An 18,147-nucleotide genomic window follows, 5' to 3' on the forward strand; every position below is an offset into this window, starting at 1 on the left:
TGGTTTTACAAACCACTTAAACTCTGAAATTAGTTCTGCATGTTTTAATGAACATTTTCCCCATTTTCCATTTCTCAGGAGTCATGCCCATTGGATGATGCCAAACAACTGGTAATAAGATCATTCAAGATCATGTCCGATAACCGATAAATTACCAATATTGATATTCTACTTTGTCTAAATAAATAGAAAATGATTTAAGCAATACAACAATATACAGCATCAAAAGTGGATTTTCCTTTTGAGATACTGTGCATTTCTATTGTTTGCATTTCTTCAGGAAGTCAGCCTACCAATGACTTATATACAGTGGCCTATGTGCAATAAACTTGTATATGAGAGTACTTTTATTTAAACTACAGATATAACCTTTAAAAAAAATTACTTTGAGAATAACTTTTCAACAAGCTCAGTAAAAGTTTCCATGAGCATGATCCGTCTGAAGTAAATTCACTGAACACAACAAGACTTTCCTGAAGTCCTCCATCCACGGCCCTCTCTGAGTTCAAAGACGACTGAGCTGGGTTCACTTCTCTCCGAGCGAGCACTTTCAAGCAAGCTCACGGCCCTGACAGCACGGCTTTCATAGCTTCTGGCCAAACATGAGTGAAATGGCCCAGTGATTTGATGGAAGCATGAGAACGGATTTTGGCCGAGGTAACAGTAGGCTACGACGCCATGACCACAATATCACTATGAGGTCAATGCACACAAGTTTACGCATTGGAAATGTCACATCTTGAAGTCTTCAGAAGGGCACACATCACCTTTCATTTCAAAGACAGATTCACTTGGTTCACTTCTCTTTGAATAACACTGATCGACCTCCTCAGTTTGAATATATACAGAGGAAAGTCACCCAAAGGTTTTAAGAGCTGTAAAACTTTTGCATCAACTGCCAACGCTTCCGAAAGAGGAGGTTTGAATAAATCAAAACTTGCCCCGGCAGTCAGTTCTCTCTCTTGCTTTTGCCTATTCATGCTGCCCTGTAACACCAACACAGTTCCAAAGCCAAATCTTGCACCATTTTAGGCATTTCCACCAAAGTAAAAACTGGCTCTGGCCCTTAAACAAGTTGGTCACAAACTAGGAACCATTGTCACCAGTGGCTCAGAAGCAGGACAGTGTCATGAATTTTAAAATAACAAAAACAGCGGCTCAAATCGCCACAGAAACCACTAAAAAAAACTTACATTATAGTTCACAAAGATGTCTGCATTTCAAGAGGGTGTTGCGCATTCAGTAGATGCCATATCTGATGTTTGACATGCTGCACAGCAACTCGACAAATATTTTTTTCTCCCTTTCTGTCTGAAATAAAATTATTTTAATTTTAAGTGTAAATTGATTCCTGACAATTAGTAGTAGTAATTTGCCATTCTGAGTTTTTTCCCTGCGTGTTTCAATTTGCGGACTAAAGATTTTTTTTTTTGTTGTTAATGCTACATTTAACCTACTAATTGAAAATCATTAAAAAATGATACTTAAAACAATTGTTTAAAAATAATCATTAAGATTTAAACACTCAATTGTATGCAAGGTGTAAGGAAACCATTATTATTAATTTTTTTAAAGTTATTAATTTTCACTTGTTTACAGCACATAACATCTTGAAAATGGTATGAACGTTTTCTAAAAACCATTTGAATCATAAGTGGCACATTTGTTATCTATATTGAATATTTTTTTTTATCCAAATAGACATGAACTACAATGTAAATACATTTACTGAATAAATTCCTCAATGCACAAAAAAATAAAATAAAAAAATAACAGTGACTCAACAGAAGATGTGATTGGATTACTGGACTAACCAGTGGACCAATTTCATTGCAGAGCATCTGAAATGTTGGTTTGGTCATTCTGAAAATCTAAATGATTGGGTACAATTACTCTGAGGTTTTCAATTACTCTTCCATTTTCATTCCAGATATTTTGTGCCAATTCTCCAGGAATTGATAACATTGTTCTCTTGAAGACTTGGGATGAAAACAGTGCTTTATTTGCTAATGTTTTATGCAATATTCCAATTCTGTGCACAAGTTAAATTCGCAAATTCGGATGGAAACATAACTACTGACTACTTCAATTATTTTGAGAGATACATTACTATAGGCCTATACTCCCAAAATTCTGAGTAATAGTCATAAACAAAGACAGTGCTGTATGTTTATTTGTAGGCATGTTACGTAGTAACTCAGTTACATTGTTCATCTCTCACGTCAGTGGAAAACTGGTGGGAAAAAAATGAGTAAAAATGGGTTGCTGCTGCAAATCCTGCCGCAGTTATCTCCTCTTGCCCTTGCTTTCACTGTTTGCTCAGCTAGCAAAATCAATATCAGAAAGCAACTCAGAGTGCCTGCAATCATAACCTGACCAAAACTGAGACCTTCACCAAAGAAAATAAGCCATCAATGGAAGTTAAACTTCCTTAAAAAAACAACATTTGAATGTACTGTAGCTCTGCAACCTACCAGCCTTCTCTTTATTGGAATAAACGATCAATAGTGCATGTTAAGCAATATCCTAGTCTTATTGACTTGTGACTGGCCTAACAAGAGATTGTTTTTGTGGCGCCCTTCGTGCTAACGTACACATCAATGGCGAGGCTGGTGTTGTCGGAGAGAATCCAGTGACACGTCCCCAGTGAGTAACAGCTAAGCAAACAAACCGTGTGAACTGTCTACTCGAAAGGGTTACAATTTGTGTAAATCAGTCAAGTAGAATAAAGGGACAGTTAGCCATTGAAAGAATTTTCTCTGTGCTATAGAAATGGAAGGAAACTGACATTTAAGGCAGTAGCCGTCTGTTGTTAAAAAGAAGCATAGAGCATGCAACTAAGAGACAAAGAAATACTTATAATGGCACAAAATTACCATGAAAGTAATTCGAAAATCTTTCAAAGAAAGAATTAAGCATAATTTTCCAACTATTTTGAGCTGAGTGCACGGAAGCGCCAGGGCCGTCGCATTCACTCGGAAATGGCAGCTCTGTTATATAGCGAACAGCGTGAAAGTGTTGGGTTAGATGTCAGTAACACCTCTGAAGTTCCTGGCTGTGCTAAAGATTCTTCTTCTTTCATACTCTGGGTCTTTTCATGGCTTTGTGCTAAAAAATCTAGCCATCTACACCTAGGAAAACCTAAATGTTAAGCAACTGCCTTCAGAAACGTCAGCTTAAAAGCAGATACATTTTCACCGTGTTTTTCAGAATTGACATATAATAAGGTGGATGTATTCAAATTAAACAACCGTCAAAGATTTTCTTTGTGTCTTGAAGAGTTCCTTTGCGTCTTATATAAGACTGAATATATTTTCTGTGTTTCTCCTGAAATTATTATAAAAATGCTTGTTTTCAGAAACAAAAACTTGGGAGTACCTACATATTACAGAAATGAATTCCAGAAGTTTCAAGAACGGTTTGTACTTCAATAAAAACGATAGGTATTGAGAAGAGGAAAGAAGAAACATGATTTCAATTTGCATCTTGTTCATCAAATGTTCTGAGGTCATGCAATGGCTTTGCGTGAAGAACAGTTTTTACATTTTAAACAGTTTTTTTGATTTGTTCAATGAATCAGTTCGATCCATTTCACTAAAACCTGCATCTGTATTATTAAGTTTATTAAAAATCTCTTTATTATTGATTTTTTTGTTGTTGTTGTTATATTGACTTATTTAAATACTACTGCTATAATTTTAGCAGTGGTCTTTAAATAGTGTGCAGTGCTTCAGATATAAAGGTTCTAGATGGTCAAAAAAAAAACATGCATGTGTTTACATGCACACTCTTAACCCGATTGTGCTCAAGTCGACAATGTCAATGTGGTCATGTAACCCGCTTTCCTTCATTAGTGTAAGGCCATAAACGGCTTAAGCATAAACCGGTCAACACAGCCAGAGTTTTGCCCCTTACCCCGATTTCACCCGGCATGTTAACCTGCGTTAAGTCGGCTCATTGAAGCGCTTATGTGTGATATGTGACGGGAAAGCAGATTTAGACAGAGTGAGCATTTCGCGGTAAGGGAGGAGGAAATATATCACAAATTGCGACTCTTTCTCGACCAAAGAAATGATAAAAATGTGTTCTCATCATGTGCAGCAGACGTAGAAGTGGTTCAGTCAAAATGCTGCATCTGTAACTGCATGAGAGGAAAATATATGAGACTGTAAGTTTCCCGCTGACATGTTGGAACGCTCTTCGGTTTCTAATGCTTTTTTTGAACATCTCAACCGACACAGCAAATTGAATACTCTGAATCAGATACACTCATGATTACATTTTGATGCCACTACCAGGGAATAGGTTTTACCTGATTTATGAATAAAGTCTTGTAAACGCTGTTTACCATGTTGTTTGTTTGCATGTAAACCGGGACAACGGGTTATTCCGATAAGCTGATTTTTGGGAGTTATTAGTGTATTGGTGTGCATGTACTGTAACCGTGCTCTGTGTTATACTCAAAATCATTTTTCTTTTAAATAAATTACAAAAAAAAAACAAAAAACGGTAACACTTATATTTTACAGTGTCCTTGTTACATATGTTACATGTACTTACCATAGTAATAACAGTAAATGATGCATTATGTAGATAAATACACACATGCATTTATTTAAGAAAAATGTGTTATTTATACATAACATTTATATATAATATAAATTATATATAAATGTATATACATGCAAATATTTCTTAAATATATACATGCATGTGTATGTGTATATATGTATATACAAAATAATTATACACAGTACACATACATATATTATGTAAACACAAACTTTTATTTTGGATGTGATTAATCGTTGCACAACCCTATTTTTTTTTTAACTAACCATAAAGGTGAACAGGGGCAAAGGGTGAGTAAATTATAACCATTTACGGGTTAAAAAAACTATCATAGATTTTAATTGATCGCACCAAGACTGTTAAGGGTCTCTTTTACCTGATAAGTGTCCCACAGGCGAATGGTGCAGCGTAGAGGAAGTTCTCTCATAAGCAAGTTGTTCATCCAACGGAAAGCAAACTGCAAATACTCCACCTCATACTGCTGCATGTGGCGATGTACCATCTCTGTTCAGAAAAAAAAAAAACAGCACAATAAATCACCACCCTGTCGTCAATCAACCTATTCATCTATCGCAAACAATTAAAGCATCATTAGAATCTCTTCAGTAAAATTGAGACCAAACAATAAATGACAGGCGCTCGGCGGACACAACACAACAATAACACTTATTCTCCTCGCCGCTTTTCCCGCTCACAGACAGCAGACACAGTTCATGGATGACAGCCAGCCGGGCGTAAGACATAACACCCTAATAAAGCCGTAAAGAATTTCTCCGTCCATGCCATCATGTGCTCGACGCTGTCATGTAAGCATGAGGTAATTACTCAGCTGTCAACCCAATGTCTGAGCGCGTTATGTTAGAGAAGAAACGGCAGCTTTATTTATGGGTGTCTCTTTAATCAACAGGGACGCGTCTACTGATGGGTAGAGTGTGTAACATGCATGACTGCGTGAAATATAGGCATCTTCATTCGCCTCCTGATAAAGATGGCAATCTTTGGCCATCACATGTATGATAGGATACGGTTGAGGGTTGTGGGTGATATACTGAATATTCACAATATATAATTATATATAATCAGGGGCCAAGCTCCGAAGGTGCATACGCATCTATTATAATCGTTCCTATTCTTCTACTTCTTCCATCTGGGAGTCTATGGCAGCCCATATAAACGCTTGCGGGAAAGCTCTGAAATTTGGCACACAGTTAGAGGACAGTCTGAACTGTCACCATAGCAAATTTGGAGTCTCTAAGGTAGCGGTTTTCAAACCCTGGGTCGCAAACCCTTTGTTTTCTTTCTTTTACAAAAGCACAATGTTGTGTTTTATTGCAAGTGTACACAAAAAAAAGTAAACACTTAGCAGTTTCAAATCATGTCCTGTATGAACAAAATGACGGAGTGTGTTTACGCGGAGTGTGTTCACGCGCACACAACGTATTCCATGCAGCATTGCAATCTGACATCGCAGCCTGTTCGTTATCAAAATAAAATAGTCAACCTAACATATAAAAATTAAACTTCTGTTTAAATAGTCGTACAATTCGTAGCCTAGCATTCAGCGTTTCCAAGCACATTTTTGCACATATGAAAAGGATTATTTTTTCAGTCGATATTGGAACGTGAGTGAATTAACGTACAAAGCCTATAATAAATAATAGTTTAGCATCCAAATTATCACGAATATGGAAACATTTTGATTCGAATGAGAGAGTTACGTGAACCCAATACCAGTTACTTTCAGTTTCGCTTTAAATTATTTCGTTTTGGCTTGTTTTATTTATTTTTTTTCATTCTTGTTCTGTTCTGAATACCATTAAATATACTTGACTTGTTTGAATGCAAATGGATGTAGGCCTATATATGGGTCGTTTAATAAAGTCTGAAAACCACTGCTCTAAGGGCTATAAAATTTCTTCTTTTTAAATTCTTTTTTCCTCTGATTCCTTGGCTCAAGACTATTCGATTGCATTCGATTTTCCGCCATTTTGAATTTTCTGATTACAGATTTTCGCAAAAATTTAACCAGATAATTTTCTGACCATGCCGACAAAAAGATACGGAATTAAAGTAGATTCATCAAACCTTTCTTGAATAATGTGCGAACTAATTCGGCGAAGTGCCCGCCAAAATAAACGTGAGGCTATATTTCCGCAACACTTTTGAGTGTTCTAACCAAACTTGGTGTGTGTCATGACAATTATGACCTGAGGTTACTTGCAAAGTTTTGGCGCAGTACCACCTAATGATCAGGAGATATGAAAATTCTTTTTTTTTTTTTTCATTAGAATTAAACTTCTGTACGGTTTGGCCAAAAATCACAAAACTTGTCACTTTAGGTTCGGTACAGTATGCCAAGTCAAACGATACCCAATTTTCATAACGGCGCCACCTATTGGTCAAAAGTGATAAATCATTAAAGCATATTACTAGTGACTATATTTGATTTTTCAGGCATTTTGCCTAAAATAATCTTAATATGCTTTAAATTGCTTGTTGGAGTTGGTCTGATGCTTCCAGCCATGATGGCCTGATTTGACGTGCCTTCTTTGTGCTTGGTCCCTTAATTGCTGCTTGCAGCTATATTTATATAATATATATAAAAGTATAATAAAATAGTCTTCAGTGTCACACAATCCTTTAGAAATCATTCTAATGTGCTGATTTGCTGCTCAAGAAACAATTATTTTTAATGTTGAAAACAGTTGTGCTGCTTTATATGGTTTGTGGAAAATGTGCTACTTTTTTTTTTTTTAAAGGAATCTTTGATTAATAGAACGTTCTTCTTCAATAAAGTCTCCTCTTATAATGGCAGATGAGGCTGGAGAACACCTGACAAGAGATCAGAGACCATTCCTCCATACAGAATCTCTCCAGATCCTTCAAATTCACAAGTCCATGTTGGTGCACACTCCTCTTCAGTTTACCAACTCATCTATATGGTTCAGAACCTTAATTTTGTGCCCAGTGACCTATTTTTTGTGTTGATTTTGATTTTGTTTGTATTGGTTCATTGTCCTGATGGAAGATCCTACCACTGCCCATTATGTGATTTCTGGCAGAGGGAGTCAGGTTTTGATTTTTTTTTTTTTTATCTGTTGTTATTTGATAGAATCCATGATGCCATGTCTCTGAACAAGATGTTCAGGACCTCCAACAAAAAAAATAAAATAAATAAATAAATAAATAATAATAATAATAATAATAATAAAAGTAAAATAATAGGTGCACAACATTAAAGATACAGCAATATATTTAACTCTAGGCATGGATACTTTTTTTTTTTTTTTTTTTTATCCCTGTGTGCACCAAACCCAGCTTTTGGGTTTGCTGACAAAAGTTCTTCTTTTTTTAGATTCATCTGACCATAGAACTCAGTCCCGTTTGAAGTCCCAGTAGTGTCTGGCACTGAAAAAGCAGATGACTTTTCCTGAATCCTTCCCTCACGATGTAGGTGCCCAGACCCATTTCTGCAATCCTTCAGTTGTGATCCTTGGAGAGTCTTTGGCTACTCAAACTATCCTCCTCGCAGTGCATTAAGACAATATAGACACTCGCCCTCTTCCGGGCAGATTTGTAACACATTTAGTTTATTGGAACTTCTTAATTATTGGTGGAACAATGAAATTTCCAATGCTTTAGCTATTTTCTAACAGCCACTTTCAATCTTTTGCTGCACTACAGTATATTCTTCTGTTTTAACAATTGTGATGGATGATTAAAGGAATTTGGCCTTTGTTTTACCTCATATTTTCTGTGAAACAGGAAGTCATGGCTGGAACATTTCATGTTCCTAGTCAGCCTAGAGTGCTATTTATGGGATTATACCTCAGAAATATTTTACTCACAAGAACTGTATTTTACGTCTTGTAATAAACATTTGAATATTGAGGCAACTATGGTTGTTTGCTTAAAATGAGGGTTCCTCTTCTGGATTCGTATGACATTTGTATTTACTCTACAAATATCATACAGAGAATGTATGATCATTCATCATAAGGACAATATACAACCCCATCTCCAGAAATGTTGGAACATTTTATAAAATGCAATAAAATCAAGAATCTGTGATGTTAATACTCTTTAACCTCCATTTAACTGACAAAAGTACGAAGAAAATATGTTCAATGTTAAAGTTAATTTTGATTCCTTATGCAATGCCATCTGAAGTCTCGATGGTCACACACATTCAACAGAGGTTTCCTCCCTTGCCCTACAAAAATGGAGATTTCTCTGGATTCCCTCAATCTTTTCATAATATTGGTAGTTGGAGAAAGACCTAAATACTTTTCAATCTTACGTTGAGAAAAGTGATTTTTTAATTGTTTGACAATTCTCTCATTAAATTTGGCACAAAGTAGTGGGTCATTGCTCATCTTTTCTTGCAAAGACTGAGATGCTCCTTTTCAGACTCAATCACGAAAACCTCACATATTGCCAATTGACCTGCTAATTGTGGACTGTTTCAACACAGTTTAACTTTGATATTCTGTATTCTTTTCATTCTTATTTTGCATCTGACCCAACTTTTTTGGAGTGTGCTGCAGCCATCAAAATTAAAATGAATTGAATAAAAAATAAAATGAAAATGAATAGAGAATTAACAAATCACAGATTCTTGATTTTATTGCATTTATTTTTTTTAAATGACCTGACTTTTTTGGAATTTTGGTTTTAAATACTATATCAAGCCATAGTTGCAAGCATACCCACCCATGCCGAAGATCAGCTTCTGTCGAACCTCACACTTGCCTCGACAGTGTCATTCTCACATCCAACCCTCCTGAATAAACAACTTACACTCATTAACGCTGAATACATCTCACTGCCAAGAAACGGAAGCGATAGACTGACGAAACAAACACACCAATTTTGCTTATTAGAACTGCAAATCAAAATCCTCATATTTTTATCCTAATTAAAGGGTGAGTGACAGATAAATATGTCCAAAAAGAAGAAAACAAAAAACAAAACTTCTAGTTTAACATCATATTCCAAGTGTTTATGTATTCATGGTCTTAATAATGGTTTTAAAAACTTTTAAAATCATCTTCATTAAGCGTTTTGACAGTGAATCTAAAAATCGAAGTAATGACCAGTAAAAGGGCTGTCGAATGAACAAACAAATTAATAGTTTGAATTAATAATAGTAGAATTAATAGCAATTAATCACAATTAATCTTAACCCCCCCCCCCCCCCCCACCCCACTATAGGCAAGGGGACAATCACACACACACACACACACACACACACACACACAAATTAATAATAATAAAAATAGCTCTATGCCAATAACCATAAATTGAAAATATTCACATGAGAACCCCAATAAAAACTTCCAGGTATAACTTTGGGGAAAATATAGTTTCAGGTAGTCTAAAAAAAATCAAATATCAAATAAAAATATCTCAGAATATACCTGCAGAATAAGGATTTTCAGCAAGCAGAATGCATTTGCTTGCATGCTCTTTCCACCTTCAATGCAGCAAAACACATGCAGGTTCTGAGGAGGATGGGGAACGGAGGTCAGAGTTCACAGAAAGACAAGTGAGCTGTTTGCCACGATTCTGCTGAGCAATGAACTTCTGCTCGACTTCTGCCCCCGCCCATCTATCCCATAATTACATCTGCACTGACCCTCTGTCTCGCCCTCACTGCATTTGTAGCCAAAACCCGCTCAGACACCAAGAGAAAGAGGAGGTCTACAGCGCCCACCTTCAGGGGCGAGCAGCTGTATCTGTACATGAGCCACACAGACGGAGCCAGGGATGTTATCGTTAACTAAAACAAAAATTAAAACTAAAACCATTAAAGAGATAGTTCACCCATAAAAAACACATGATTTACTCACCCTCAAGTCATCCTAGGTGTATATGACATTCTTCTTTCAGACGAATACAATCGGAGTTATATTAAAAAATGTCCTGGCTCTTCCAAGATTTATAATGGGAGTGAGTGGGTATATTTTTTTGGAAGTCCTTCAAAGCGCATCTATTCATCACAAAAGTTTTAACTAAAACAAAAATTAAAACGAAAACTTATTACTTGAAACTAATTTTAGTAGGCCTGGGAAGCCATTCAAAATTTTAATCTAATTATTAATTACATGATGTGCCGAATAATTAAACATCAAATTTGGCTGAGTGTGTATTAAAATTTTGGCTAAAATGTATTAAACATGCACTTTAAAGCTACAAACGCCATGATTTTTTTTCTTTTTTTTTTTAGAAGCTGCATTTGAATTTGTATTTAAATATATTTACAGGCCATTTATTGCAGCTCAGATGTGGCATGCAAGGACCTGGAGGATATTTCTGAAGAACATTGGGCAGTTTAACTGCTCAGGACAAACAAGAGACTCAAGACCAAGCATCTTATAAATGCAGCTATTTAGTTTTTTGTCTTGTGGACTATATGTAAACATCTTTTATGTGAAATATCTTATTCAGGACAGTACTAAATAAAAAAAAATAACATGCATTTTGTATGATCCGTCTTATTTTGTTAAAATTATTCACATTCTCACAGATTCTGCAAGGGGTTGCAAATTTCCAAGCAACACTGTATATATATGTGACCCGTGCTGGCAAAATGAGTCGCAATGAGCACATTTTCAAAAATGCATTAGTTATTCATTTTTTTTTAACCTTCAAAATAATGTATGATTTCTTTGAATAGGACAAAATAATGACTGAACTACATCTGTTTGAAGTTGATCGTCAGCAAAGTCAATTGAGAAAAAAAAAAAAAATCCAAAACAAAATCACCTAGCAACCATACCGTAAAATCCCTGGTAATAACACCAAATTTGGCACACACCAAGTCAAAACCAAATATCTATATGAAAAATATATATTCAACCTTTTTTTTTTCCATGATAAGATAATTATTTGATTAACATTAATGAAACAGACAGCCTATATATTAAGACACACTGTACTGCACAGATGTAAAATAATGTAATTAATAATTACACATCAGATGTTTTTCCCCAACAGTTAACCAACCGTTCAACTTAAGACATATCAGATAATGTTTACGTGAATACTCGCCAAGAATATTTTGAAATACTTTAATTCTGTGTATGTGTGATATACTATGGGTGCAATCGGATCGGCTTGAGCCACATAATCAGAGGAAACAAGATTTTTGTTTCTGGCCTTTACGGTTCAAAAGTTCTTAGCATAAACATGAGGAGAAGGAGAAGGAGAAGGAGAAGGAGAAGGAGGAGAAGGAGAAGGAGAAGGAGGAGAAGGAGAAGGAGAAGGAGAAGGAGAAGGAGGAGAAGGAGAAGGAGAAGGAGAAGGAGGAGAAGGAGAAGGAGGAGAAGGAGAAGGAGGAGAAGGAGGAGAAGGAGACGGAGGAGGAGAAGGAGAAGGAGAAGGAGGAGGAGGAGGAGGAGGAGGAGAAGGAGGAGGAGGAGGAGGAGGAGGAGGAGGAGAAGGAGAAGGAGGAGAAGGAGAAGGAGGAGGAGGAGGAGAAGGAGGAGGAGGAGGAGGAGGAGGAGGAGGAGGAGGAGAAGGAGAAGGAGAATGAGGAGGAGGAGGAGGAAGAGGAGGAGGAGGAGGAGGAGGAGGAGAAGGAGGAGGAGGAGGAGGAGGAGAAGGAGAAGGAGGAGAAGGAGGAGGAGGAGGAGTAGGAGGAGAAGGAGAAGGAGAAGGAGAAGGAGAAGGAGGAGAAGGAGAAGGAGGAGGAGGAGGAGGAGGAGGAGGAGGAGGAGGAGAAGGAGAAGGAGAAGGAGAAGGAGGAGAAGGAGAAGGAGAAGGAGAAGGAGAAGGAGAAGGCCAACGATTTCAATAGGTGCATCCGCACCTTCGGTGCTTGGCCCCTAATTAATAAATCTATAATAGTATATCAATGAAACCATTGGTCATGGTATCAAATAACACCTGGTCATGTACAGTATATTTAGATTATATAACACTCACTATATAATTTTATGAGAAAGATGCAATTAAAAGTAAACAAAGAAAGTTAATCAGAACTGGACCATCATGTAGGTGAGTAAATGATGACAGAATTAGATTTTTTTTTTTTTTTACGCCAACTACCCGTTAACTTTGGACCAGGCCACCTTTTCACGCATTAATGGTTCCGTTCTCTGAATATGTATGCGTGTATGGATTATTTATTCATTGTTTCACAGATCTGGAGATGTGACAGTTGACAGTAGCCATTGTCATTGCCCTGTCAAGATTGTACAGATGACATTTATCATCATGGCAGAAAACTACTTCCTGTGCTTGTTCATAAGGTGGAAGTGAAGGGAAGTGAAGGGAAGTGAAGTGAAGTGAAGTGAAGGCCAAGTATGGTAACCGATACTCGGAATTTGTCCTCTGCATTTAACACAGCCAAGTTAGTGCACACACATTAGGAGCAGTGAGTAGCACACACACACACACACACACACACACACACACACACACACACACACACACACACACACACACACACACACACACACACACACACACACACACACACACACACACACACACACACACACACAGAGCATTGGGCAGCCATTCACTGTGGAGCCGAACCTGCAATCTTGTGGTTAAAAGTCCAACTCTCTAACCATTAGGCCACAACTGCCCACAACAGTCCAATAATCCACATTACGAATCCACATCACATCCGCATCCTCAGTCAAAGAGGTGATTCATGCAAAGTAAATGGAAAACAGGCAGGTATAATGCACACATTTATCAGGGACCAAGGCAGCACAAAACAGCCACAAAAAAAGCTGTTTTTCCCCTTTCTTTCTTTCCTTTTTTTTTTTTTTTTTTTTTTTTTTTTTCTCACAGCTGATGGTGGCTCAAATGATTTTTTCCCCTACCCAGATCCAGTTTTCGGATAACAGTGTGATCAGCAGAAATCAAGGTCTATATGACATTTTCAATTCTGTTCTGGGCAACTTATATGTGAAAACAAGTTGGATATGCATTTAATTTTTTTGCAATGTGACATAAGTTAACTGTGGTATTGGAATTCACGCAATCGTTGTGTCAATCTAACTCAATATTTGCCTTAACTGCACTGCTGACTTCCCATGATATACATCACATAAAAATGGGGCCTGACCTCAATAATATATGAATCACCTTATATAAATATTTAATTTATAATACATATCACATAATTTAATCATGTAGCAAATTATAATAATCTAAATGTAATATCTGCATTTAATATTAATATAATAATTTATAAAATTAATAAATTAAACTAACACATTTAATAATTTTCTATTTAATTTCTTTCTTCATAATTAATTAACATGCAATTTGATGCTAACCTTGACGGCAGCTTTATTAGTATTGCCTTGATTTTTTTTTAAATTGCGTTTTTAAAATGGACATGCTGGACCATATTTGAAAGTTATGAGAGCAAGAAAAAAAAAAGAAAATCTCAGCAAAAAAAAAAAAAAAAAAAAAACCTTAATTGGGCAATTTGAGTTACAGTTCGGCACAAGATACTTTCATGTTCAGCAGTGGAAGAGAATGTGAAAAAAGCTGCCAAGAGAAATCAAAAGGGATAGGTCCACCAAAAACGAAAACTGTGTTATTATCTCTCACCTTCTCATGCTTCAATACCTGTATGACTTGTTTTCTTCTGTGGAACATAAAAGCAGATATTTTGAGAAATGTGTCAGTGTTGCCTGGTCCATATAATGGAAGTCAATGGTCACCAAAATGGTTTGATTCTTTAAAAATCTGTTCTGTTATATTCCACAGAAGAAATAAATTCATACAGGTGTAAGCCCGACTCAATCGGCCCAATGGAGGCATCCGGTCAGCGGGTGAAGGTTTTTGCGCGTTACTGTCTTTCCTCTACCCACCCTCCTTTGTGTGCAATTTATCTCTAAACTCTTAAAAACCTTATTACCTTTTGTTTTACTTCTTTGGGAATGAGACCTTTGTACCAGTTGCACTGAGACATTTTAAATGATACCAAACATGTGTAATACTGTATGATAATTATACACATTAGACCATATAGATTCTTGGGTGAATTTTGGTGATCTCAGCATGAGGGAGAAGGTATGGGGGAAGAGGGAAATAAATGCAGAAGGATAATTCTGAGGTGAGACTTGCACAAGATAGTGCACAAGAGTGAGTTCAAATGTTAATTTCCTTTGTTCTCTCAGAGAGTTGCCCTCTCTTCCAGTTTTCCCAGCCTTACACAGGCTTAGAACAACATGGTGAATCAATAAATGATGAAAATTTTTTCATTTTCGGGTGAACGTTCCCTTTAAGATATCCAAACGGAGAAATGACAACAAAAAGAAATTAAATATCTTTGTTTTATACCAGCTGAGGTTTTTCTGTTGGGGTCAGAAGAAGAAATTTGATGTCCAAAGCTACATTTGCAAGAGAGAGAGAGAAAAAAAAAAGAAAAACCCTCAGGTGTCATTCAGATTATCAAAGACTTTTTCCTCATCATTTTCTAAGAAGTCTCTGTACTGCTTCACCTGAAATTTGAATGTCTGCTTTATAACCTTATATGATTTGTGTGGAAAAAAGCCCACATTGTGTCCTAATTTACATAAATAAATTCACCTTGAGCAATTTGCATGCTGATGAACCTCAATGTATTCATACAAAACAGACGAGATAAGAGGAAACAGTGTTCACGTTCTGGGGCGCTTCTGACGAACAGAATTGTTTTAGCGTTAAACAACTCTTATGGGCTATGGTCTAATATGACTGCTAATTACTACAAGCCCTCGAAACGAAGTGAAAGCGTACGGTGACAATAGTGTGTTTGGTTTCCTAATGAGAGTGGAGTGTGAACGAGACATGAAGCGAGAGAGAGTGAGAGAGCGAGAGAGAGAGAGAGAGAGAGAGAGAGAGAGAGAGAGAGAGAGAGAGAGAGATAGAGAGAGAGAGAGAGAAAGAGAGAGAGGGAGGAAAAAGGAGACTTCTTGCACATTCAACAGTTTTAGATAAAAAAATAAATATTCACGAAAAATTACCATCTAATTCACATATATAAATTATGCATCATATTAACACGCCAAACATGATGCAATTCAAACTATGCACTGGGTATCTTCTGCTCATCAAGACTGCATTTATGTGATCGGAAAATACAGTAAAAACAGTAATATTGTGAAACATTATTGCAATTTAAAATAACTCTTTCCTATTATATTCTTATTCTATTATATCTATTTTAAAATTCTATTTATTCCTGGGATGCAATCGTACAGTCTTTTGTGTCACATGACCCTTCATAAATCATTCTAATATGCTGATTTGGGGCTTAAGCAGTGTTTACCATCCAATGTTGCCTTGCCTTTTGGCTTGCTTAGTTGCGGACATTTAATACTCAACAATATTATTGATCTGCCTTACTTAGGGTGGACGATGACGCAATTTTCTTCTAGAAACAAACTTTGTTGTATTATTTTCATGATATCACTGTGAAGCTGCTTTGATGCAATCTGTATTGTAAAAAGCGCTATATAAATAAAGGTTCCTTGACTTCTGATGTTCCGGAAAAACGGGATGGGACGGATCCGGTAAGTTAGTGAGGTTGGGAAAAGTATCTGAAAGCGCAATCTCAGGCGGGTTTCGCTCCCATTACTTTTGATGCACATTTTGAAAAAATGCGCAGAAAAAAAAAAAAAAAAAAAAAAAACCGGATGCTAACGGCTGACATGCGAAATAAACTCTCAAAATGCACTAGAATATCTTGAGTACCGTATTTTCCGGACTATAAGTCGCTCCGGAGTATAAGTCGCATCAGTCGCATCAGTCAAAAAATGCGTCATGAAGAGGAAAAAAACATATATAAGTCGCACTGGACTATAAGTCGCATTTATTTAGAAATTTATTTCACAAAATCCAAGACCAAGAACAGACATTTAATCTGGAAAGGCAAGTTATTCAACTACACAGAACAACAGGCTGAATAACGTTAGGTGTCCGGTATGTTAACGCAACACATTAACAGTTATTCAGCTACACGATAACATTAAGAACATATACCTGGGAGGCTGAATAGGCTAAATTAACATAAGCCAGCGAGCCCAACAAGCAAGTTACCAATAAACAAGTTCACCAAGCTCCCGCGATCTCATTCCACATCATTTTCTTCATCCTTGGCGTCGCTTTTGAACAACTCCGCCAACTAGAGCGCCCTCTCACGGCTGTAGACGGTAATGTTTTCTCTTGGTTCATCTCAGTCTGAATTAATTTTGATATATAAGTCGCACCTGAATATAAGTCGCAGGACCAGCCAAACTATGAAAAAAAGTGCGACTTATAGTCCGGAAAATACGGTAAGTGTGCATTAAGGTGATGGAAACAGTTTATTCGCATACTGATGACGTGTTGTGACCATTTGTGCATGTAAAACACGTGGCACATGGCATTATGCATTAGGCCCAACAAAAGATCTGACCTTGGCACACAATTCTTCCTACATAGCATTGACATTCATATAGAATTCGATGCAGGTAGGTTATCAACGGCATATTGAACATAGCAGTCGTTTAAGCCCACATATGAGATATTTCATCAATTCCTCTGCGTCTCCTTGCAGCATTTAATAAAACGATGTCCAACAACACAAATAACTCTCTCCCAAGCAACGGGCTCCATCACAACAAGAGGTTCCCTTAAGATATAGACTGGAGCAGGTATGACGCCACTTTGCAGGCCAACCGGCAGTTAGCATCACACTGGTTCCCTCGAGAAAACAAATAATAAGATTTTCCCATAGGCTTTTGGATTACCGCTAAAAACAAGCTCTGTGATCAACAAAAGTTCATGATATTTACACTTTTTGTCCATCAAGATAATTATCACAGATAAATGCAGTCGCCAGAAGTGAAAAGCCAGAGGTAGGCTATAAATGAACAACACCACGTTCCCACGAATTCAACGTCACTATCCCTAAGCTTCCGACAACTCTTTCAGTTTTTATCTAAAAACATGGAACCGGAAGTGCTAAAATGCTAACCCGCTTCCGCGTTTTGGCCAACAAAGTGATGTCATACCTGCACCACTCTAAAATCCGCATAACGTGTTGGATGGAAATGCACAATGATTCAAGAACATACAAAATGCAAAACATCTAAATTGAAAATGTATGCTGAAAATCAGAATAGACTTTAGCAAAAACAATATGAGACAAAACCTGTGTTTTCATCCCTTCTGTTCAAAAGAACAAAATCACTTCCTGGGAAATTCCAGCGATGACAATAATATTAATAAGATATTAACAGACAAAACATGGTACAAACATGTCTAATTTCTGGGATTGACAGCACAGAAGCGTGTCACAAGGAGCACTATATGCGTTCATCCATCATTATGAATTTGCAGTGCAGAGCTAAGATTTCAAAAGTGTCAAAAAGGTGACTTCCAGTTATGAATGAATTATTCAGTCACATACTTTCTAAATCCCTAATACATTCACTTGGAGTTTCTTCTGTAAATGTTTCCATCACCGTTTATGTGCATTTCTTTTTGTCGAATAATAGGCTAAAACAAGTGTACAAGTTTCATTTCGGAGATTTTGTTTACATCTTATGCAATATTCAAAAATAGGCATAGTTTTTT

General features: G+C 36.7%; 1 protein-coding gene across 3 annotated transcripts in view; it reads right to left on the minus strand.

Annotated features, from left to right (window-relative positions):
- Positions 1 to 18,147, minus strand: part of tbc1d22a (TBC1 domain family, member 22a) — a 157,261-nt gene that overhangs the window by 35,513 nt on the left and 103,601 nt on the right. For all 3 annotated transcript variants that reach the window (XM_079868899.1, XM_079868897.1, XM_079868898.1), the window contains one exon: positions 4,949 to 5,076. In XM_079868899.1, coding sequence (XP_079725025.1) covers positions 4,949 to 5,076 — 128 coding nt within the window. The remainder of the gene's footprint in view (positions 1 to 4,948; positions 5,077 to 18,147) is intronic.

This window comes from Squalius cephalus, assembly GCF_949319135.1.
Source record: "Squalius cephalus genome assembly, chromosome: 4".
NCBI classification, from domain to species: domain Eukaryota; kingdom Metazoa; phylum Chordata; class Actinopteri; order Cypriniformes; family Leuciscidae; genus Squalius; species Squalius cephalus.